Here is a 24,989-nt window from a genome sequence, read left to right as displayed (position 1 = left end):
TGTAATGACGTCATGATTTGATGAAAAACGCTTTTCGTGCATGATTATTTTTGGGTTTGAAAACAGGTGGAATTCACTAGGGGCCAAATCTAGTAAATACGATGGATACTCCAACAATTCGAAGTTTAATTCATGGATTTTTGTCATTTTAAATATGTTCTTTCATTGCCCTGATGAAAGAGGATGTTTTTCTTCAGGTCTTTTTCACGAATTTTTATTTTTAGTAGGTTTAGAATATTATAACAAAGACCAAAATTTATTGTTTTATCAGTTTACAAGTAATCCACTAACACAATTTAATTCGCTTCCCACAAAACTGATGCTAACATCTTTTTATGCGATTTCTGAACGAACTCGTTTCGGAACCACAGAACCAGGTTCACACCACTCCTTAGCCTCTTACTTTGATTCAGGATCATGATAATAGAGCCAAGTCTCATCCATAGTGATGATTCGATGCACAAAATTCACTTTATGCTTGTTGCCCAGAAAGATGCATTCGAATGCGTTTTTAGCGAATGCGGTATCGATTTTGCAAACAGCTTTTTGAAACCCAATACTTCAGTCAAAATAGTGGTTATACGGCTCAATGAGAAGGCTAGGCCTTGTACTAAACCTCTTTCAGTGATTCGACGATTTTCCAAAACGATATCCCGTATTTTTTCTACGATTCCGGGTGTTGTGTTTGTTTTTTGACGTTTTTGACGAGGATCGCCTTGATCGTTTAAACTCAGAACCCCCCCTTTTAACCCCTGAATTGAAGGCGAAATTCAGCTTTCGTTCATAAATTTCCATTGCTTTTAAACTGAAAACAAATTAATCACTGCACGACTTTTTCCATTGAATACATGCTGTAACATGTCGATACTAAATGACTTGTAAAAAAAAATTAAGAGACCGACTGAAACGAAGCTTCACGTACGTTGAAGAGTTTACCAACATAATAATAAAAAATTAGTTATCGCTCTGTTATCGAGGCAAAGAGCTTATTGAACACCCCAGTAACCTACCACCCAAAGCATCGATTTGAGCTAACTTCTTGATCGGCTTTGGAGCCCCGCGCTTAACACTTTGTTATCATACGCAATTTGCGCAATTCAATCCTCCCTCCTTCGAAGCCTGAAGACGACACGTTGAATTGACGTGGTGGTCGCTGCACCACCACCAGACCCACCGGCACCGACCGCAACAACGACGACGGAAGTCAACTTCGGACTCGGTGCGCGCGGTCCGGGGTCTTGATTTGCATTTCTGCAACCATGACCAAGCAAAACACGCTGCGGTTCGAGGTTCGGTTCACGCCACACGCCACGGTCTCTTCTGCCTCTCTCTCTCTCTCTCTCTCTCTCTCTGGTTGGTGGTGAACTCTTCATCAACCTTCCTCGGTTCCAGCGTTTACGTCACCACGTAGCGTCCGCGCGATCGACAAAAAAGACCTGGATAAAACCACCAGAAAACCCGGATCCTTGGGGGCGCACGTGTCCGCACGGGTGTATCAGTGGTTTTGGTACTTCTTTATGCACCTTAAACGTAGTCCCCGTCCGCGGCACAAATGAAGCCATCAGATGGTCTAATTTTTACGTTGCAATGAGGGTAATTAAAGTCCCAACTACTCGCACTTGTCACGAGCGGTTAGAAGTCTTGTTTTGATGACGTAAAAAGCACGGCTTAAATTGCCCCCCGAAAAACATCGTTCCGACAAACGAATGAATGGATATCACAATTTCCGTTGGCCAATCGGGAAGCCAACACACACATTTCATATGTCATCATCCGTGACAAATAAGGCTCAGACATGAGCCCTTTTTTCCTCAAGTGATCTCCACCATCAACGGTCACTAAAAACGAAACAATAACAACCAGACGGCACGCGGCGCAAGGACCCATCAAGCAGCTCCGGGGTAGTAACTGGATCTCGCTCGGCCTTAGAACGCGTGACGTTTGCTCCACATCAACGACACGACTTTAGAGGCAAGACACAGTCGTTTAATTTTCGGAATCCTCGCTCCCCGCGTCCGAAGGCCACTTCTCGTTGGCGTGCTGTCAACGCGTGCGCGCGTGTCGTGATTTATTGCAGTCGGAAAAGTCGAGTGTATGTGACGTTGATGAAAGTTTACGATTTTACCAACCGAATACGCACTCTCGAGCTCGAGTGAGGATTGTGGTGAAACGCCTAAGTGACTCCACTCCTCGGTTGGGGCCCAGACAGAAGAGGCAGGAAAAACATCCATCAGGTGGCGCAGACCAGGGCTTCCCGGCTTTTAATGTAAAAGCAGGTTCATTTAATGTTTTCTTTTCCGTCCGTTTTTTTTACCCATCCGCGACTCGAGCCCAACCACCTGACAGGACACGGCGCGACACCTGCTCAATAAAACTAAGCAAATGCCATTAGCGCGGCCTGCGGCGGATCCACGGATCATCCACAAACGCAGCGCGTTTAAAACGCCAATCGCGAATGCAATCTTTACAATTAAGCCCTTTTTTGCTGTTGCTGCTTGTACAGTGTCTCTGTACTCTGTCTGTTGTCACAGTGCGGCCCGAAAGGGTTACACAAAGTACACAAAAATGTCGTCGGCGCCGTTAACTGCCGCGAGCGCTGGGCTGGTGATGGTGACAATCATCATCGATGGCGGATCTCCTGTGCGCCCGGATTTACATGACACTCTTTGCGGATCGCGCCATTTTGTCTCTTAGCAACAACTTTGGGAGCGATCGCGAGTTTTTACATTAATCAACCCAAAAGAAAAACGGTCATAAGTGTCAGAAGTGTGTGCGGACAATTACACGACGAGTAGCGACTCGAACTAAACCCTATGGTCGAAGTACTCCGTCGGGCGATCGCTTCACTCGATGACGGATACGTAACGGATAAGCACACACAGTGCGGTTAGGAAGTTCCGAGATCGTCGCTATGGGCATATCAGTAACGAACACGATTTGAAGGCGAAATAGGATGGCGAACGACTTATAAGAAGGCCACAAGGTCGATTGGCAAAGTTCAAGAATTCTTACGCACCGACCGCACACTGTGACACTGAGAATGGCATTGGGTTAAGAAGGCATTAAATATCAATAAAAAAAAAAGGATTCATGAACTTTTAAGGGAGAATTAAGACAGCAAATCGACGACCTTTTACCTCAAATATCCCAATCATAACGACTCCATCGTCTGATTTTTACACGTGACTGCACACACCCGATCGCCAGAGTCCGGAATGTAGCCTTGCAGCCTTGCAAAAGCCATTACAAAAAAGCTTAAACAATTAAAAAAGTAACCGCAAATTGTCAGCTATTAACAAAAAGTGAGAAATGTCAACCGATTTTTATAAAACTTCTCGATTATGTTGCCGACAACGACTCAACGACGCCAATGCCTCCGCCACTCGTCATAAAGACAGGGCGGATTCGATCTCGGAACACGTTGGCCACACTGTATGCAGCCCCATAATCCCGGTGAAAAACCCTCAGTCGGTAAACCGGCGGACAGCACACCAATTGTGACACGAACGAAATTTGCACATTTTATTGTGCCAATATTGGGCCGTACAAATTGCCACATTTCTGGCCGGTAATGAAGTGTGATGGTTGTCGATCGGCTAAAGGGCATTCCAACATGGGTCAACCCCTTGAGAATCAGTGGCGTGGTGTCGGAAGTGTTACTTTCTCCTTTTTTGGGGTGGCGGCACAATTGATGGGTGCGATCGGATAGGGCGAACTGCGGTCCTTTACGAGAATGTTTCTGTCGCCGGTCCGTTTCGGTGGCTCCGGGTGGCGGATGAAATTGGACGTCGAAAACGTCGCAAACGTAAATATGTTGGCCAAGGCAACGCGACACACACCGAGGAGAGGCCATCATCCAGCCGCCAGCAGTCAACCGTTGAATTGCTAATTCGACCTCCGACCGGATAAGAAGTGGAGGTTCCACCGCGACCCGTTCGCAACGTACCGAACAGACGTACCCGTTCGCAATACGGCTTCGGAGCGATCATGCAGCATATATGCATGATGATGGCGCGGGCTGACTGGCTGGCTCTCGGCTGGGTCTCTGCCGGCGAAAGCCACAAATTAGTCAACAAACTGATATCGAGCCTCCGCGATAGATAAGGTGCCGCGTACGAGCATAAATATTTATGCCAACACGCGCGTCCTTTGCCCGATCGTCACGCAGCCGCGGGGCGGCAAGCGATCCCGAAACGTTGGTGATTAGCCCAAAAATCTGACCGCAAATCAACGAAACCTGTCCATTTTATCCGTCCCTATCCGGCTGATACATAATTGGACTCCAAGTGGGAGAAGACATTCGAATTAATTAGCGGAGATGAATTTCTCCTTCAGTGCGTTTGAATTACCTACCTTTGAATTGGTAAATTATTCTACCTGCGATCGATAGGCCCCATTTCCCTAATGATCTCTCCTCTCGGTCGCTCTCTTTCTAATCCTTCGTGACGCAATATCCATCACCGATCCCCGGCCCCGACCGGCCCCAGAAGTCCTTCAAGACGATTTGCTTCGCAATTTGCCGATCGAAGGGGAGAGCAAAAACCCACCGGGGGGGACTCCGAAGCGTGTGCTAATGAAGCACAACTGTTCTCGCCCTTCCTCGCGCGTTAGCAGCGTGGCACGGCATCGTAGGGATCATTTATTTGGCATCGTGCCGAGAGTACGTGCCAATTAATTAAACTAAGCTCTTCCTGTCATTAGCCACACACCGGGCCCTGTGTCGACGGGCGCGCGGAACACTAGCAGTGGCGACCTATCATTACAAATGCTCATAACATGATCCCCAACGGCAGCACCAGATGGTGGCCAGGAAAAAGGGCTTCACCACCATTCCGATTTCCGATCCACAGCGAGTCCGGTGGAGACCGGTGAGAATCTGGCCACAGTAAAACTGCAGAACTGCGAACGGACGAGAGCCCCCAGCGAACAGGTTGACAGAACGCGCGTTGAGACATCGATCGAGCACCGATCGAGCGCATGTAAAAGTTGTTCTCTGGTGGGCCCTATTTTAAGTGCCCGATCCGTGCGCCATCGGCTAGATTATCGAAAATTACTATCTTCGTCGCCGAGGCACCGGGCTCCGAGATGGAAGCGATCGAGTGCTCCTGCCGCTGCCGTTGGTTGGCTCAGGAAGCGATCGGACCGAACACCAACTACCAAGCAAAGCGCATAATAATTAAAAATCTGCAAGGGCCGGCAGGCGCCGTGGCGCATTGTTTGGCAAGAAAAACCGGAACCGACACCGGTTTTATGGATGCTTGTTGTACACGCTCTCAAGGTGGTTCTAAATTGGGCTACCAGCGTCTTGTTTCGTGTCGGCGGGTTTTCTTGGTTTATTTTTAAGTTAACCAACTCGCGATGCTGTTTCGCGAGCCGACCACGGCACCTTGCCCTGCGGTCCTTTTTTAGGGACGCGACTTGTAATTATGCTACAACCGAGGGTTTTATCAAACTTTCCGCGCGCAGTTTGATGGCGTAGCTAGAAAATTGAAAACTACAACCCAAAAAAACGGCGCCACACGAAAGTGAAACCCCCATCATCGTCCGCTCTCGACAGGGGCGGCTTTTTAAAGATCTCACTTCAAAGACGCCAATTACGCGGCGTCTTGGACAGTTTTCGCATTAAGTGCTACTTACGTGTAACGAGGGCCAAAATTAGCAAAAAATAAACGATTTCGCTTTCTTTAGACCACGCCGACGGTTTTTTCGGCATTCGGTTTGGTCGTCACAACACACTTAGCGCGGGGAGCCGCGTTTAATAGTGAGAAGGCTAATACACGGATTAAAAGCCCTCGGCCCCGGTCTCGTCCGATTTAACGCCGCACTCTAATTTGGAGCGAATGTTGCGCGGCATCTACGCAATACTTTCGTCGAGCAGCAAAAACAGCAAACCTAGGACCTAAAGTCGTTAGGAAATTCCCACTCCGCGTGATGGAGCCGAAAAAACGAACGAGGTGACATTCCCAGCCCAGCCAGGATTAGCGGAGTCGCGATTTAAACGCACGATCCGCTCAGCGTGGCTGCGAAATACAATTTATTTTCCAATCAGGAAATCACTCCTGCGAGAGCTCAAAAGCCTTGCCCCAGAAAGCCCATCCGCCGTTTGACCATAGGGACGGAATGTCCCGAACGGTTCCACGCGTGATTAATCGTTTAACCGTCGGTGCTAAAATGTATTTAAAAAAAGTTAAAAGCAAGTCCTCCAGTCCAAAAGAAGTCCTCGGTGGGCTTCAAGGCAACGGAGCGAGCACACGGACGTTCGCCCTGGGGGGAAAACAACTCAATCCCGGGAAACAATCGGCATCGTCGGAACAGACGTACCACGCCGCTGCTCACAAGGCTTTCACATCCTTTCACTTTTTACCCACCACGGTACCGTGTGTCCCCGTGCTCCAATTATCTCTCTTGGTGCTTGATGGTGTGCCCTTTCGGGAAGCTGGCCAGCGTCGAGCACTTGTATTAAGATGTCCGGTGCACTGCTAGATCCGAAATCCATCAACAGCGCGCGCCTCCGAAGAAACCCCGGGGAGATGGTTCCACGGACCCCGCGGGCATTCTCGGGGAAAGGCCAAATGACGACGATGAAGGCCCTAAAAACACACTGCTTGTTGGTGCTTATTAAGTGTCATGAGTTGGGACGACCACGGTTCGCGGTTCGGCTAGAAATGAGAACGACAAGCCCTACTACTGGGTCGCAGCACAGAAAGTCAAATTATGCATCATTAACGATCTGATAAATCAACACACGAGCTCCTCTCTCTCGAGAGAGAGACCACTGTTGGTGGTGACATTCGCACTTTGTCCTCCAAAACTGCAGCCTCGGAGGGTGCTCGGCTCTGCTCGGGCCAAGCGCAAATTACTGGCATTATGCGGTTGTTGGGTGATCGATATCCTATATCTCAGCAGCGCCCGGGATGGGGTCGTCAGCAGTAATTTAATTTATGGCCCACTCCCACCGGTGACCCGTGCTGCGCAGCATGTCTGGCCAACAGGCTTCCAATGATCTTTGATCTGCGCGCGCGCGCACGCGTTCTACTTGCGTTACAGGGCCAGGCAAGCTCAGAGGAGGCCACTTGTCGGTGGGGAGGCTTGCATAACTTTAAGGCACCTGGCCAGGGAAAGGCCGGGGAAAGAGCGGGACGCCTGCAATCTCTTGGCACACACCTGTGCCCGTGTGTGGTTTGAGGTCAAAACTGAAGGCTCCAAGGGGCTCCGAGGGGCTTGGTCTTAGAAATCTCAGGCTCAGGCCAATCATCAGGCCGGGCGTCAGATGTCGGCGAGTCCGACAGCGGAGACCGGGGCCAAAGGCTGGCACCTTAATGAGCATTAATTAACGAGCCTGCTTCCATCGGACAAATCATAAAGCTAACCAAGGATTGATTGGAACACCACCAGGCCAGGCCACGCCAGGAGCCCGAAAACGTGTGAATCCTCGAACCGTGACCGGCGGTGGGCCGGGCGATGATACTTAAGCTACCAGCTGGCTGGGCCAAAGAAAATGGTTCGGGCGATTAGTTAGCGATCGATTGAAATCGTTGGACGATTAGTGGCCGGCAAATGACTCACTCCGGTCCGGTTCCGAAAGAAAGAAGGAATTCCACGGGCAAACCCATCGTGGGGCAATAAAATTGTGGTGCGCCACTCCCTCATTAGAGCGCCGGGCGCCCAGCCAGCATCGACAGCTGAAACCGAAAGCGCTGAAAAGTCAGTCTAAAACATTTGTGGAATGCACACGGAACACGAAGTAATGACTTCCGGACTGACCCGCCCAAGTCCGAGGCCCGAGTCCGAAAACTGTGTTCCACAACGGTTCCTGGCCTGGCGGAAGAGTTGGTGCGGCACCGAGCTAATGAGTTTCGGAAGATCGACAATTGGCTACTTCATCGGGAACATATTACCCTCTGGCTCTCCGGCTAATCCGACATGTTGTAGGCGACATTCCTGGAATTACGGCATCGGCACCTAATGAGGCGTACAGCACACACGGAGAGACCGAACGAATAAATCGTCCATTTAATGTCGGCGACCAGATCATCCAGTCTCGGTCAGGCGGAAAACAACGCCCGCGATCGCGATGTCCGCATCGCTGCACCATCGTGTCCTCTAATGATAATCTCCTGTCCTGCACCGCAAGAGTTCACCCCGTGGAATGTGTCGCCCCGGACTAGGCTCTCCCCACGGCGACCGATCATAACGAGTTTTGAAAACTAGATTAATTGAGACCTCTCTCGTTATTCTCTCGGGTCCACCATCGGTCGGTGCACGGTAAGGTGCACCGCCGCCGTAGGTTGCACGCCGATTAAAGTGCAATAAGTTTCAGTAGAGTGAACCGGCCGGCGGCAGGGATTGAAAAGTAGTGCCCGGGCCTCAGATGCAGATCCAGATCGGATGCGCGACACAAACCAGCTTCGACAGCTTACACGACACCACGATCGCGATCGCGTCCGATGTGAGCCAAGGTTTTGCACGCGGCCCGATCGATCAATCGATCCTCGGACACACCGAGACAGATGTTGGAGCGAACGAGCGAGCCTACGATCCGGTCTCCGTTGGAACACATCCGGAGCGATCCCCATTTTCTAATCTCTAATCCACCAAAGGGAAGGACTCTGCTCCCAAACAAGTTCACTGTCCGTGGGAAAACAACGGCCCAGGGACAGCTGTTCCAACCTTAAACGCAATTTTCCCATGAAGATAACCTATAGCCGCCGAAACATTTGCCACCAACCTTCCACCTCTATCTTGTTTGTGGTTGAAAAATGTGTTCTACTTTATGTTTTACGCGATTAATGTATCGCCGCCCAAGTGCGCTGCACTGCCGATGACAGGACAGGTCTCTGCTTCTGGTGCAAGATTATAAAAATCCCCTCACCACAGGAACCGAGCCAGAGAGCCCAGCGGCCATCACACGGAACTGGAACCCGGCATCGACGCATAACAGCATTTTAACGGAGCTCACGCCGAACGTCACAACGAACGGACGAGAAGACCCGGCGCTGTCGGCTGCGCTGTTTCGCGGGCAAAAATATGCAAATAATAATGCTGTCATTAGCAGAGATCCTCCGGCCGCCGAAACCTGCTCCGCTAACGGGAACGCGTCCATTGGGACAGCTCACCGAGGAGCGCGGCTTCTCTAATCTATAGCCGCGCCCAAACACCACCACCTCACGGAGGAGGTCGCCCTACGCCGATAACGCCAATCGACCGGCGGCGGTCCAGTTGGGATGGGTCCGGAGTAAAATTAAAACCTGCCCTCCGGTTCAACTGACTCTGGCCTCCGGTGAGTATCCCGACGGTGCGTCTGCGCAGTTTGCGAAAGTTATGGACAGCACCGCGCGGTGGAAGGCCGTTAGATACCCCGGCGGGGCCCGCTATCCGGGCCCTTGCCAGCGGGCGCCATCTTATTTGGAGCGCCGGCTGGCCGGACCGCCACACGCCACTCTCGGACCGTCGTCGTGTGCATAATTGGACTAATCACGGTTGCAACTTTTTCGCGCAGTTTCTGCCCTGGCCACCAATCAGTAGTGGCCGTTCGGATTCGTTACGCGAAGTCGGTGGCGCAATCGGACGTGAGGGGTCCTTCTAGATGTCGCTCCGGAAAAGCACGCGTGCCCAACGTGACCGCCCTCCAGCTGTGTCTCCTAAGCCCGGCGGACTCACCTGCTGGATGACTTCCTCCAGGGGACGGCCATTGGTCTGTACCAGCGACTCGATGGCCGGTATCTCCTGCGATATTGCACATTCCGGCACTCCGGCCGAGGTCGGCGAAGATGCCGCCGCCAAGCACTGCTGATCGGTGGACGAGGTGACGTTGCTGCTGTCACTTGCTGTCAGTGCACCGATGGGGCCGCTGGCCACGCCGCTGATGTTGCTGTTGCTGCTGCTGCCGGTGATACTATTGCCGCTCGAGTCCGTGCGGAACGTCGAATTCATCGGCCGGACTAGATACTGCTTCGCACCAATTATCTGCCCAAGGAGAGAGAGAGAGATGGAGAACGTTCGGTTATTAGGTGAGCAGCGGGCGATAAGACGTACGCACAACCCGCCCGACTCGGAGCCGGTGGTTTGCGCGCATTAAGTGGATGCTAATCATGGAGCTCCACAACCTCGGTGATCCGGAATACAAACGCAACGCAGAGTTTACGACACACCGCACCACGTTTCCACCCAGCCCCTTGCGAGGCCCCGCAATCAATCATTCATTTGCATTCAACACCTAATGAAACAAATTATTAGATTGTTGCACAAAATTCCATCAAAGCTCGCGATCCACTGATAGGACCACAGAATCTAGTCCCCAGAGTCCTAAAATCCGCGCGCAATGCGTTCAAAGGAATTTAACAACTGCAACAATGTACTGTGTCGCTATGCTGCCTCAATTGAGCCTTTATGGTAGGTTGGTGCTAAACTGACCCCAAAACCATCATCATCAGCAGATAGCCGACGCGATTAGATAATGCGTTTAACCGCCATCAACACATTTTTCATGGCGCACATGGCATGCGCCCCAAAACCGCATGGAGCGCGTTTGGCGTTCGATAGAACAACATTCCGCCCATCGTTGCCTTTGGAGCGGAGATTGCATGTGCAGCGCCTCACGGGAAAACTGTGAGTCGCGCAGGGCTGGGCTGAGGGTGAGACGAGCGTCGGGCACGATTACCGATTGTTAGTCTTCTCTTATTGAAAAGCAAACACAAATCAACAGCGATTCCAATAACTTCACAAGCGGCAAAGTTCTCATGACATTGGGCCAGCAGCACTCGGAAAGAGTAAGGCAGTGTGTTTTTCAATGAGCATTGGAAGCGATCGTGGTTAACGCGAAGTTTTATGCTGCGCTTAGCACTTGTGGAACCGTTTTGACCTAAATAGCTCGTTTGTCGAGAGCTTACAAACAATAGGGCGTTTAACGATTTAAACTTCGTATAGTTAAGTGCTGATACTAAATTGGCATTAGCGTAGAGGCGAAGTTTGGACCCTAAACCTGATGAACTAGTTTGCTTACAACTTCTGAATTTTTTTATCGCTTCACTAATACGTGCTCTTCGATTGTTTGAATGAATAATTTAGCCGAGCGAAGGAAAGAGATGCACCACCACCTTTCGAAGCTCATCATCATTCGAAACATTGTGATGGAGCTTCTGATCCAAAACTCAACTAATGAAACCTTACAGACTCTGCCGTGAGACTTTTTCCTGCTGCTCGCGACCACAGCGCGCGCCCCTACGGGTTCGAGTTGATTGAAGTCATAAAAGAAAAATCGGACAACGAGAGCTCAAATCGAATCCCGCGGCCGCGGTCTATAAAATTGTATACGTGGTGGGATTAATCGTTGGCAACACTTGATTGCCCCACAGAACGGTGGGTGCGATCCACTTTAAATGGCATTAAATAAATTTTAATGGTTGATTGCAATTGGTTGTTTTATTAGTGAACGATTCGGGAACGGAATGAGGAGCCTATTCGACGTTAGAGAGCACTACGTCCAAAAATTGAGCAAAACGAAGCATTTAAGAGAAAATTTATCCGGGAAAGAAATTAGAATACCCCCAAAATGGTACGCTCGAAAATGCGCGTCTCTAACACATCACCGGTACATTTTAACGCGCGTCTCAAGGAACTCCTGGCCCGGGAGAGTGGGCTAATCTTTATAGCGCATCAGTCTGGCGAGCAAAATCTCAAACGACTTTTTATTGCCTATTGTTCCGTTCCGTTCCGTCGCAAACATCTCAGCCTCCACCAGAAAGACGGGGAGCGCCCAGGACCATTAGCTGCGCGGTCGGTCTTTGGGACAACTTTTTAGAACATTTCCCTACTCCCAAGAGTTGCGTTGCACAACGAAGCACAATTTCACGGAAACACGAGCCGGGCCACTTCCCGGTAAGTACCCAATAAAAAGGCTGCGCACCGCAAACGACGGGCCACAAATTGCAACCGAGGCCTCCGCGTGGAGAATTGCAAACGAGACACGCAATCCGCCACGTGATCCGGGAACTCTCAACTCTTGGCCCGGCTTTCATCGGCCGGCGGAACGAAGCACGATGGCGGATCTATTGGAAGGCACCCAAAGGCGCTGCAATCCTCGGTCGCTGTTCTCGGGTGAGCATTAGGGGGGCTTACCCGGGGCAGCGAGGATGGTAATTACTGGCCCCATCAACCCGACCTGGCCGACGCGGGTATAGCCATGCGCGCGCCATCTGACCTCTCCCGAGTGAGACCTTCCTCGGGAGATGATCTTCGAGAGCACGTGGTGCACCCCAGCGCCACGGAAGCTCCGTTCCACTTTGCCCACTGTCAAAAGCCTCTTGACACAGCGCCAGGCGCATACCGCGCCGCAATAACTCATCACCTGACCCCCATCGGCCAACAAATTCCAAGCAACAAAGTAACAGACTGTGTGGCACGCGGCCGTGATTAGCGATTTCATTAAAGAAAGAGGCTTTACGGCAGCAGAAATCGATACCACGGGAGCCTGCCTTCGGGTGCGAATTCGGCACCGGTTAATGACACACCCGGAGCGGTGCCAACTTTAACACGCCTGTAGTTTCAACATCTGCCAACACTCCGGAACCAACCGAGCGAACGAAGAAGACGAAAAGGATGCGAAGACAACGAAGATTGCGAGCTAATTACTACAATCGGAACACATGCACACGGATCGCGGCGGCAGGCATCTAAAATTGTTAAAAAGACATTAAGATCAGGCGCTCCATCCGTTGCGCACCGCGGTCTAATTGACGCCACCGAACCACACCACGGCCGATTGTGCAACTCCCACCGATTAGGGGAGTTCGGGGGGCGTGTATAGGGGCGCCGCGCATTAGTGTGTTGCGCCGCTCCTCGGAGCCGGAGATCCGTTAGATCCGCACCGCCGTGGGCAACATAATTTCGCGTAACACTAAACGATGGCGCACACTCATGTGGGGATTACTTTCAACCTTCCTCTTATAGTTTTGGAACGTGTCCTGTGTCGTTGGCGAAGGATGAAATATTTTAATTAACCTTCCCACATGTGGGCCTGTGCGTATCCAATCGATCACAGGCCGAGCGATCGCCGTCATCATCGTCGCCCCATCTTTTCCATCGATGAGCTCCCGGTGAGCGCGTAATTACCATCGTCGTTCCCGTCGTCGTCGTTGACCGTATTCTGGTCAACCCCTCGGGTAATTACGCCTTCCTCTCGGTGGCGCTCGATTGAATCGATCATTTCCCGACGCTCTAGCACCGCAATCTGACTGCAACCGAGAGTGCAACTCGCGAGCCGGAGAAGAAGCTCGGGGTCGACCTTCATCCTAGCCAGCCAGCCCCTAGCCGGCCAGGCCTGATTAGCTCAGGGGGAGACCCAGTAGCGAAACGCGTCGGCCACAAAACGTGTCTTCCGGTACACGGTTCCCCGTCCTATTATTTCGCACCTAACAGCTCCGCCCCGACGCTTCGTCGGTCGATCGGAGGGACTGATCGATACGAAGGGATTAAAGGGAAGGCAATAAGCAGCAGCAACAACAAAAACTGGCATCTCATAATAACGCCGCGCGTGTGTTCTCGTCTATTAAAAATGATGAATCTCGCAAAATGGCGAACTTGGCTGGCTCGGCTTATTATGATATAAAAGCTGAACTACGGGGTCTAACCGCTTTTTTTACCGATCTTTTCTCTGTACTTGTGATCTAAAACAACGCACATCCTCCCTGCCGGCGTGAACGGCGAAAAAAGGGAATATTGTGGCGTGCGCGAGCCATTATTATCGAGGCCTAAATGACGACGATGACAGCAAAGGAGCTGGCCAGCTAGCCAGCGGGCGCAGCAACACACCAGGAATATAATCTATTTTCAGTTGATTGTTTTGAGTTTTTTGGTTCCGTTTTCTCGTTCCTTTTTTATTGTCGGGCGGGTTTGATGGGTAAGTCAGCCCTGTCTTTAGGGTAATCATGTGAAGCTCATTCGCCAGGCGGCATGAAATTAGTTTAGATTGCAGTCCGATGACTGTTTTAGTTTCGCTTTTTACATTCGCCTTGCAGTCTTTAGAAACCTTTTACATGTGTTTAAAGCAAACATGCTTTAGAGGAAAGGGATTCAACACATACATTTAATTGAACGGGGACTTTTCTGTAAAAACAACATTCTTCCAACGTAACACTAATGGTCCCGAGATGTAGTGAGTGGCGCACCCAATAATCTAACACTTCTAAGAATGGGCCCTATCGCATGCCAATTAGTGTACCGACGCCTTGACGACTAGCGCCAGGCATCAATAATGGAGAAGATGCTGGGAAAAAAAACCCTGAAAGGGAGCGTGCGCGCACCGGACATGGCCACCGGATGTGGAAGACTTCGAGTGGCTCATTTTCCGCCACCGTCGTCGACCGTCGAGAGCATATATGTTGTGCGCAAAAAACGTTGACATTCCATTCCATGAATCTTAACAACCATTACTACCCTGTGGGGCGCACAAGTTACGCAAACAAACAAAGAGACTTCAACGAGCGACCGAACGACGAAACGCGTCTTAGAACGTTGCGTCCTTCTTCTACGCGTCGTCGTCGTCGTCGTCAACGATGACTCTTGACATCGATGACCACCGCGCGGGCCAGCGATGCGATGATCCCGGTCCTCGATGGAGTGAAGTCTCCCCGTGACCCCACCACTGGAGTGTCAAAACCAGCTTCGCGTGGTTAAGGGCGAACACCACCGCTGCTGCTGCTGGCACGATGAAATAAGAAGATGCGAACCTTGCACATAATAAGCGTTTGCCTAATGACCCGGACACACCGCGAACACTGCGCCTGCCCGCACGGGTTTTTTGTTTGCTAAATTCTAAAACGCAGTTGCGAAGATTCCCCTGCGCGGTGGTGGTCGTGCTGTTTAAGGGTTTCTCCCTGTGCAATTTTCGATCGAACCAACGGGTTCTGAGCCATTCGATGCTAATGATGCACCCAAGGGGGAGAATCCCGCCCGGCGGAATGAATGGAACAGAGGGCCAGCTCCTCGACCCGTTCTTCTACGACCTCAGCGCGGTTCGGCCGGTGTGCGCTTTTGAACACGCGATCATGATTGGCCGTGCGTGATCGGTAAGGTACCACACCACCAGTCAGAAGGAAAAACTGCAGCCCATCACAATGATTCTCTAGAAGTGAATCTCCCCCTGTGTGGGGAGCCCTCTAAAATGGTCGAAAATGTTTGCAAAAGCGCAGGGGATTCAAATAACTTCATTGCAGCGTATTGCAGTTAAGTTCTCGAAACCATTTAAAGGTGGTTTTAAAATGCCGTCAGCATATGATGATGATGATAGTCATGGTCTGTGATGTGAGCTCAGATTATAGGGTTCTCCTGCTGCATGATAACCGACCAACCGGCGCTCACAAACTGGCTCTGTCTGGCTCCAAGAATCGGTCGACCCCCGTCGATTGTGATTAAAACACTACAACGGAAATGAATAAATAGAGGGCACACACGACAAAGAACGCTACTTGAGCGATGTGCACTTACGCAGCATTAGAATTATCGATCCGATGGGGAGGTTTTTGTTCGCGAGAAATAATTAAATCCAGCACAAGAGGACAGAGGTGGCAATAATGGGACAGTAAGACCTCCTCTGATTGCATTCTATCAATCCGTTTAACGTCATTGCGCTCCCCGACACCTAACTTTCGTATCAAATTCACGAGAAGCACGGATTTGGAGAAGCCGTGTCAAAATACATCATTCATTCAACACCAGCAGCAGCAGCATCATGATTACTGCACACACCTCAACAAACTCGGGGCCGTGGGGTGGTTGTTGCACCACCCGCCTATATTGCCATCGTGGCTGGCGCTTTTCTTCGCATTTCTTCGCGCACCACCAGACGCAAACCGCGGCGCGTATTACGCAAACGCATCCACCGACCGATGTTGCTGCTGCAGGCTCACCACACGATAATGCACGCGGTGGGGAAATCAAATTATGCTCGACAGCGAGGAGTTTGTTGCTGGCCGGAAGCCTTTTCGGAAAAGCCAACAGCCTGCAGTCTGACTCGAGAAAGAGAGAGAGTGAAAGAAAGAGCGCACTGGCCACAGGGTGTCTTCGTAACGAAAAATTGAATTAAATCTCTACCACGGCGCCACCATTGCATATACGCTGAGCCTGCGGATTCATCTGGCACGTGCCGCCAGCGAGCCCTCCTCCGAAGAGTGGCCAGCAGAGAGACGAGCCGTTTGCCAAAGGGCGCACGGACGACGGCCACCGCCGCGAGTGAGGTGAGGAGAGAAAGTGATTTTAATTGTTTCAGCCCCCTTTTCGCGCCGGATCATCCGCAACAACACGAAATCGTAGCTCACGGGGTGGCTGGCGGAGCGCCGATCGTTGGGCCGATTATGACATAATTTTCCTCCTCCAAGTGCCAAAGAAGGGTGGCAACGGGTGGGTTGGTGTTGCCACCATTTCGCTCGAGCCGGCACCGGGTCGGGGCGGCAAAGAAGTGAAGCAATCAATGGGCAATTATCCCGTTGGGTGATCACCCTTCGCTAGACACACTGTCCTTGCCGGGCGAGCCGGGATGTCCCTCTAACTGGCGCCCTAAAGACTCGAAGGGTATTATTGCGCCAAACAACCCGCTAATCGTCTCGCGTCCTCGGGCCTTTCCTTGGAGCCAACCGGGATCCGGGGTTTCGGAGAAAAGCCCTATTAAGCCCCCGGTGACAGAGAGTGATCGGGGCGGCTCGTGGCAACAACAAAAGCCCAACGGAAGCTAAACTATCCCCGTTCGAAACAATCTACTGCTGCTGCTGCTGCTGCTGCTACTGACCACCTGTGTGCCGCCTGCCTTTTGGCACGGTTTGCATAAATTGAGCAATTTATCAAAACGAAAACTTTGTTCGTGTGGCTCGGGCCCGTGAAAAATCTCCGTCATCGGCGACCAGCGGCCGCGGCCCATTAACGTGATGAATTGTGGTTGTGTGCATGCATTATTTATCATCTCATTGACAGTGTGCAGGGGCTAACGATGCTCGGCCCCGCCGCAGCACCCATTATATGCTCGCTCGGGACTTGGGCACCCCGGAGAAGGATTGTGGAGCGATTTGTGCCAATTGCTTTCGCTATTGTTTGGGCCACGCTAGAGAGTCGGTCGGCGCAGCGTTGAAGCGAGGTAGCAGCGCGCAAAAGGCAAACACAAATTAAGGACTTTCGTTCGACACACACGCTGGCTCGGCCTGATCGATTTACTATTTTCGACGTTGATTTTAATAAATGGGATGGGGCTCTACGGCACAAAATAGTGGCCCCATTCCGGTTTGGCCCTGCGCTGCGCCCGGTGTCACAGGCCGAAGAATAATGGCGCTCCACAACGGGGCTGAGTTGAGCCGAGCGTTTCAATTCGCAACACGTGCCCCGTTGTTAAGCGTTTATTTACTTTTTGAACTCTCTGTTCCACAAATAAGAGATTTGCATTACAAAAGCGAACTGTGGCGCCGGCAAAGAAGGATGTTACCCCTTCTCAAACGATGCGCGTTAAGCTAAGAAAAATGGCCAACAAAAAATTAATAATATTCTGACCGGGCCGGCCCAAAATAGCCCACACGACGCGTCGTCCTGTGGAATTAATTGGCACCGAACGGTGTTGTGGCGTAATTGGCGTCTAACCGGAGAAGATCCCTATCATGGCACCAACCAATCCATTTGTGCGTCACACGGTGGTGCGCATTTTATTGAAACAAAAAAAAACCCGAGCACCAAAATCCTCTCCAGACGGCACGCGTGCGTGTTGGTTACGCATACTTCGGAATTGTGAAGGGAAAAAATATGGGCCGCACCAAAGTGATCATTAAAATATGATCAAATCGTTAGCCGATTCGGTTCGTACTTTTTAAGCCATCTCTCAGCTCAGCTTTAAGTCAACTGTTGCTCCTGATTTTCATGGGAGGAAAAAGATGCAGCCAAACGATATTAACCCCCAACGATCAACGATCGCCAATTGGAACAACGGGGCGCGAAAATTGAACGCCGCAAAACGGCGAAGCAGCATCAAATCGCATCATTTGCGGAGGTTTCCTCCATCGACGAAACCGATTCTCGCGGCCTCTCGCCTGCCCAGGGGGGTCCCCCAAGGCACGGCCGGAAAATAAGCAGCGAACGCACCATTACGCAACGCAAAACCCCAAGGCGAAAAGAAAACTGGCCACTCGCTGGCCGCCGATCGCCGGAATTTGAGTGCAAAATTTTCATTTCTTTCTTCCGTTTTTTTCTGTTTGCCATACCTTTTTAACCGAGGCGCGGCAGGCAGGCACAGGACCGACAGTAGGAGCGCCGTTTTCCTTTCCCAGATTTTATGGACCTCTCGATCGGTGCATTTTTGGGAACGGGCCGCCGCTGCCGCCGCCGTGCGGTTGGCGCAACTATTACCGACGCTAGGCCGAACCGAAAATTGCATCAACCGTGAAATCGGTTGCCAACCACCAGCCGGACGAAATTCGCCATGCATACCCCCCCTTGGCACAGCCCCCGCGAGCCAGCTAATCGATGGCGTCAATTCATTAAACAGTGTAATCGGTGCAATAATCCGCGTCAAACTGTTTCCTAAACTCGTTCGCCGCCCCTCCTTTTTGGCCGGAGGGGGAAATTTTGGATTTTGGCGGGTTATTTCTTTGTTTTGCTCACGGTCGGTCTGTGGGGCGGCGGTTGGCTTACGATTTCGCCGCGCATTTTTGGCTTCCTAAATCTCTTTCATAACAAAGCCCGAACAAAGCGAAGCCCCGACGCGATGCATGACGACGTTTGCATGGAGCGTGCAGAAACGCAGCAACGAAACGAATTTTCCAACACCCGATTCCATCACAAGACACAGACCGAACCGAGAGCTTCGGAGTTTCCCCGTGAGGGCCAGGTGCTGCGTCCTTAATGCTGATAAAGAAATTACCAATCATCCCTAGAGCCGACCTAGAGCACCAGCAACAACAACAACAACAACTGGCCCCAGATAAATCAACACACGGGGGGCCCCAGTGATCAACAAACCACCACCACCGAGAATGACGTCGGAAAAATAAGGTTTTCACCGGAGTAGCAGCCCGAGCGAGGGTCTAAGGTCGCCTAGCGCCCGCCCCGAAGTAATCTCCAAGTCTAATGCTATCGTGGCCACACTAATTATTGTTGAGTGCTGAACCCGGCCCCAGCGGGGGGGTCGGTAATTCATCAACCAGGCCAAACCAACGCGTACTACGTATCCCATCCCAGTGGCGCACTTGTTGCGTACGTTTAACGAACAATTGCCCTACCCAGGGCGCACCACACACAGCCACACCATAAAAGCGTTTATATTGCACCGACTGGCCTCTCGGTGTGAAACGAATTCGTCGGCCACGCGGCGAAACAAAAAACCACCCAACGTTACGATTTGCAATTTGTAAACTTTGTGATGGAAGATTAAAATTGATTAATGCCCTGGCACAGTGCGCGCGCATGTGTCAATCTGTACAGCATTATTGGTGCGCAGCGATGAAAGGGCGATCAAGTAGCTAATGCTGATCACACACCACCGGGTGACGGGGACACAGAAACCGAAATCGGTTTTGTGGTGCGCCAGTGACTAAGGATTTTCCGACCCACCGATATGTTACGTGAGGAGTCACAACAACAGCGGGTTCGTCGTTTGTGCGATCGATCAAATCACTACCGATCGCGATCGTCGCGCGCCGCCACTGATTAATGATGGCGGACTCGCGCGGTCGAGAAGTAAACAAAGGCAGAAAGAGAAAACTAGTGTGCAGATCAGAAGGGAAGAGGGAGAGACAAGTATGTGATAGAACGCATCAGCGAGCGATCCAAGATGGCGAACCCGGGGACCTTTTTAACCTTTTGAGATGGTATCAGACAGCTCGTTTTAAAATTCAAAACTAAGATCACAAATACCAATCAAAACTGGAAATGGAATTGGAAATTAAATTGGAATCGCTATGGAAATCGCAATAATAAAAAATATACTATTTTATGTTTTCTTTTTGGAAGTTTCTACTCCCCCCAAACGGTAGCCCCGACGGTCCACCGGCGTGGCGGCGTGTAGCATACACGGCCGTTTATGCAACGACCGTATGCGAAATTAGATCCTCGGGCGTAAAAGCGAAAGAAAACCCAAGCCGCGTGAGCCGCGGGCCAAGAGCTGATATGCAGGAAGGCGACCTGCACCGGCAAGAAACGTGAAACGGAAATGACAGTATTGAATTGTTTTCCCCGCTATCGTTCGATTTCCTTTTGTTTTTCCCTTTGGCCCAGCGACGCAACCAGTCCGTCGTAGGCCCCTTCCCCACTGCCATGCGCTTGGTCACTGAACGGGTTTCGGAGCCACCTAAAACTCACGCCAAGGCAGGCTCGAAACCCAATCTAGTAGCCTTGGGCACGGTTGTTCGCTGCTGCTGCGGCTGATGAGCCAACACACCCGAAAGGGCCCTGCAGCGAAATCGCCTCTATAACTGACGGTTTTTCCAAACCTGCAATCGCGAAAACTTCGAACTCAGCCACCACATACTGCATGGTGGTGCATAAGCTCCTCATAGGCCGGTTGCTGCTTCAGGGTGGGGATATTTGGTTCGTTGCCCGTTCGCCGCGAGACCTGAGCTGGGTGCAGTTTTCGAGGGCAACGCGATTTCAGCTCGTTTGCAATGACTTTATTCGGCCGGACGGCTGGACGGGCGCGCATCGAAGAAGCCGCCACACGGGGAGAGACTTCTTCCTCGTTTTTTTCTTCACACACTAAATGCTTCTTCTAGTCTTGAACTATAGAAGCAACAAAAAAAAGGCGCAACAAGCACTGCGTGAGAGCCAATAATGGAAACCACGCGAAGTAGAGGCTTCTTCAAGCAAATAGCCCACCGAACCCGGGCCGAAACGATAACATACCAAGCATAGCGTTCTGCCTCCTGCTGCTGCTGCCCATCCACATTAAGCACCCTTGATGCCGCCGTTCATGCGTGAACGAGCGGTGGTTGAGAACGGTGGGCTGGTTTGAGGTGGATTTAAACGAAACAAAGTTGAAGGAGAGCCAAACAGTCGGCGACTGACCACAATTGCTTCTGACCATCACGCGGCGCGGCACGTCATTTGCCAGCCACTATAGCAGCGCTCCTCTCTTTCGCGTGTGTCATTCGTCCGTCACTTCGATCGATTGCACCACGCCACGCAGACGGCCTACTGGGATCGCGAAACGAAGCTGGGACCAAACAAAAAAAACGCTTCAATCAAACATCAAAAACCACAACACATTGATTTGATGCCCATTTCGTAGCCACCTGTAGAGTCGCGCGAGTGGTGGAACGAAAGACAACATAATGTACGATCGGCCGCGGGACCTCCAGGAAACTCCCCTTGACCAGAGCTGCCAGAGACTACGTGTTCGAACGCTCCCCGAGAGCGTCCGCCGTTCCGTGGTCAACTCCTCCTTTCTTTGGCGATCGAAAGTGAACATTCCAGGGGCCCCACGGAATGGTCCAGCTGGAGGAATCCAAACATAGCTTGCATAGGTACACTCCAAACAATATCGAACCCTAATTGCCTAAATGTATTAATCAAAACGTCGATTATTTACATTGTTAGAGCTTTCGGTGGCGCAGCATAGAGTGGTCAGGCGCCGGTCAGTACTACGGTCCATTGTTTGTTTAAGCGGATCGGAATGGACACGTTGACGAGGTGTGAGCAAGCGTCCCCGGAAAATGCTTGAAAACTCCAAAAAGAATTTTTTGAACCTTCAGAGCAAAAGGATTTTGTAATATTCACAGTGCGGTGAGATGTTCCCGAGTCATTTATATACCAAGGTTCAGAAGTACCAACCTTCAGATAAGATGTGTCTAAATTTGATGTACATCGAAACATAACCAAGAAAGCTATAGTGGTTAAAGTGACGCCACCTTTGCAATCGTGAAAAAATGGACCGAAACGAGTTTCATATGTTGATAAAAGATTGTTTTCTAATGGAAAAAACACTGTTTAAGCTCAGCAATGGCTTGAAAAACGTTATCCGGACTCTACTCCGTCGAAAACAAGCATTTGTCGGTGATATGCTGACTTGAAAAAAGTAAGCAAGTATTGAAAATCGTGATGGGTGACCGCAAAATCATTTTGGATCATTTTGAGTCAAAAAACAAATCGTTCAAACATGCATTGAAAAGTTAGAGAATGCTGGAATGATTGTATTACACTTGAAGGATATTATGTTGAAGAATAATAAAGAATTTTGCCGATAAAATATTGTTTTCATAGTTAGTCCCGGGACTTATTGAACGATGTGTTACTGTCCTTAGTTTGCATACGAACAATCAACATATTTTTGACATAATATCGTTACTTTTGAAAACATTGTAACCGTGCAACAATAGTCACTAATTCTAATGGCACCCCCGATTAATGATTATCGATTCGCAACATCTGTCACAGCGGACACAAGGATCTTTCGGGAGCGAGGGACCCTTTTGCAAAGACCGCACCACAAACAAAACCAAAGTAAAGTTTGCAAATTATCCAAAACAAAAAAAAGTATGTTAATCACGGCCAATACCCAACTGAACGGGCGCCGATCGGGACCCGAGACCCACCGTGGATAATGATCGCATCATTCACGGTGCCAAAAAGTGTTCCGCACGACGTCCAGTGTCCTCGCGCGGCTATGTTTAGAACAAAATGGCGCCGAACCGTATGAATTACCGTGACGACCCATGTCGTGTTCTTCAGCGCACACACGACCACGACGACGGACCCTTCCCGAGACGGTCGACTCTGGGGAGGTGACTGAAGGATTAATTGCAATTTAATGAAGTGTCCTTGTGGCCACACCGCCACAGCGCAGGGCAGCGTTTTTGCCCACCCGACCACGATGCCGCTGGCAATCAACTTATCGGCACGCTGCACTGGTCACTGGAACGGGTCTCTTCTGGTGGCAGACAAATTAAAAGCCTCGGGTCGGAGTCGTCGTGTTTTTTGCTTCTTTGCTCAGCGTCAGATGACGTAGACAGTGTTGAGAGTCACGCGAACTTCGCCGCCGAAGAAGAAGCGATTGAAAGCGGGAACATGACGTATTTTCCCATCAGCCTGATTAGCATTTTCGGTACCGTGGCCGAAGAAAATCGCTAGACGCCACCCGCCACCGCTCAGTTCTTTCCCAGACGTTCCCAGGTTGTGCGCTGTGGTGGCCCTACTCTTTTTTCTGTGTTCTGTGCGAAAAACATTAAGGGGCAAGGTCATGGCAAGAACACTTCAATGATGCACAGCGCACAGGGTCTTGTGGTTGCACATAAAATCACTGGCTATACACGCTGCTGCAGCTGCTGCCACGATTCCGATCAGGCACAGATAATAACACTTCAAAAGCCTGACACGGTGAGCCGGATCTGCCGGCCATCAGCGCCGGCGCCGATCGTAAAATTAATTTTCGATAGAAAAATGTAATTAAAAATGTATCACACTCGCGCCGATCGCAGCACAGATTTCCTTCGCCCGCTGGGTTTCGACAAAACAATTTGTTAACCAAAGCTCCCATAAAGCTTGGGCTCCGAACAAAAACCCAAAACTGCCAATCACTTCCTTACGTTGCCCTGCGTCGGGAAGCTTCGGGTGTGGTGTAAATGTTTTCCCCCGAAAAATCAATTTCCGTTTCATTAAAGCTAAGCTAAAATCGATCCAAAGGGAGCAAAAGTTAGGTCTGGCGCAGCAAATACGACGACGTAATATCGGCGCATAAACGAAACCGTTTGAGACCCGATTTGTTATTGCTCAAAATAAATTTGTGGTGCATTCGATAACGGATAATGGAATCAGAAGTTAATGATCAGAGGGACAAACCGTAGGACACGAATAGAGGTCTTCTCATAACACGCTCCAAGATGCAGATCTAATCCCAGTAGCTCTTAATCCTAGTAGTAACAAGCATCGAGAGTCCCGGTAATCGGACAAGTCGCAGCATAACGAAGGCCACTCTCGTTAGCTACTTCGGCATACGCTTAAGAGTGAGTTAAATATGGCCTCTACTTCTTTCTGGGCCTCCACCTTTGTGAAAGAATGTTGTCTTCGCTTTGTCCGAGACGTTACCGATCCGTTACCGGCCTGCTTTGATTCCAGTTACCACAAAGGCAGTATCGTAGATCAAACGCTGTTCAAAGAGCCCCCATCCAAGGGGTCATAATTAGGTCGAGACAGACCTCTATAGCACTCCTTGGCCAGGCTATGGCCAGGTAGCAACATACTTGTCGCCTTCGCCCAGTGAAAGTACCAGGGTGGTCAGTGTTGTGATGATGTCTCGTCCATGGAGACATTTAATGCGCAATGTGTTTTCTTCTTAATGCCAAACGGTATACACGATATATGGAGGTGGCCGTTGTTGACATCAATACTAGTGCCCCGTCCGGCCCGGCATTGGGTTGCTTCCGATTTCTCTGGCCGGCCGATTTCCCGATGCAACACACCACACGCTGAAATGTGGCTCTTCTTTAGGACCTAAACGGTGGTGCACGCTCTTGAGAAGCCCTCTGCCAAACCTCTAATCCCAGCCGCGCGGGATGGGGCGGCCCCCGGGAGGTGCGAGGGCCAGTAGTGCCAGTCGTTTGCATATGCGACATTAAACATTGTTTTTTGTCCTCTCGGTGGCCCACCACCGGCTACTAGCCAGGCCCGGCCACGCGGATGATGATGGAGTTTTAGCGCTCGTTATGTCTCCACACTTGCCTGCGCCTCTCGCCGGGCCGGCGTCCCCTAATAATAATCACGCTACAAAGCACACGAAAAAGAGAGGCAGAGGCCTCACCGCAACAATCGAGGAACGCAGACGACACACGACGACGACGTGTTGACTCGGGAGGCGGCTGCTGTGGTTGACTTGTCTCAAATCTGTGGCCCGCAAAACCACACACCCGATCCTCATCGGACTGTGGCGACGGCGCGAGCGGCGATCGCCCTGTGAATAGTAATTACCGGCGGTGGTGCTGTGCTACTTCTTGTGCCACTTCCTCCTTCGTAGACAGCGGAGTTGTGGAGCGCCG

General features: G+C 50.8%; 1 protein-coding gene across 1 annotated transcript in view; it reads right to left on the bottom strand.

The window, feature by feature from the left end:
- Positions 1–24,989, bottom strand: part of LOC131205858 (RNA-binding protein fusilli) — a 45,526-nt gene that overhangs the window by 14,711 nt on the left and 5,826 nt on the right. The window contains exon 2 of the mRNA XM_058198139.1: positions 9,661–9,966. Coding sequence (XP_058054122.1) covers positions 9,661–9,966 — 306 coding nt within the window. The remainder of the gene's footprint in view (positions 1–9,660; positions 9,967–24,989) is intronic.

This window comes from Anopheles bellator, chromosome 1 (genome assembly GCF_943735745.2).
Source record: "Anopheles bellator chromosome 1, idAnoBellAS_SP24_06.2, whole genome shotgun sequence".
NCBI lineage: Eukaryota > Metazoa > Arthropoda > Insecta > Diptera > Culicidae > Anopheles > Anopheles bellator.
This window is presented reverse-complemented; position numbering and strand designations above follow the sequence as displayed.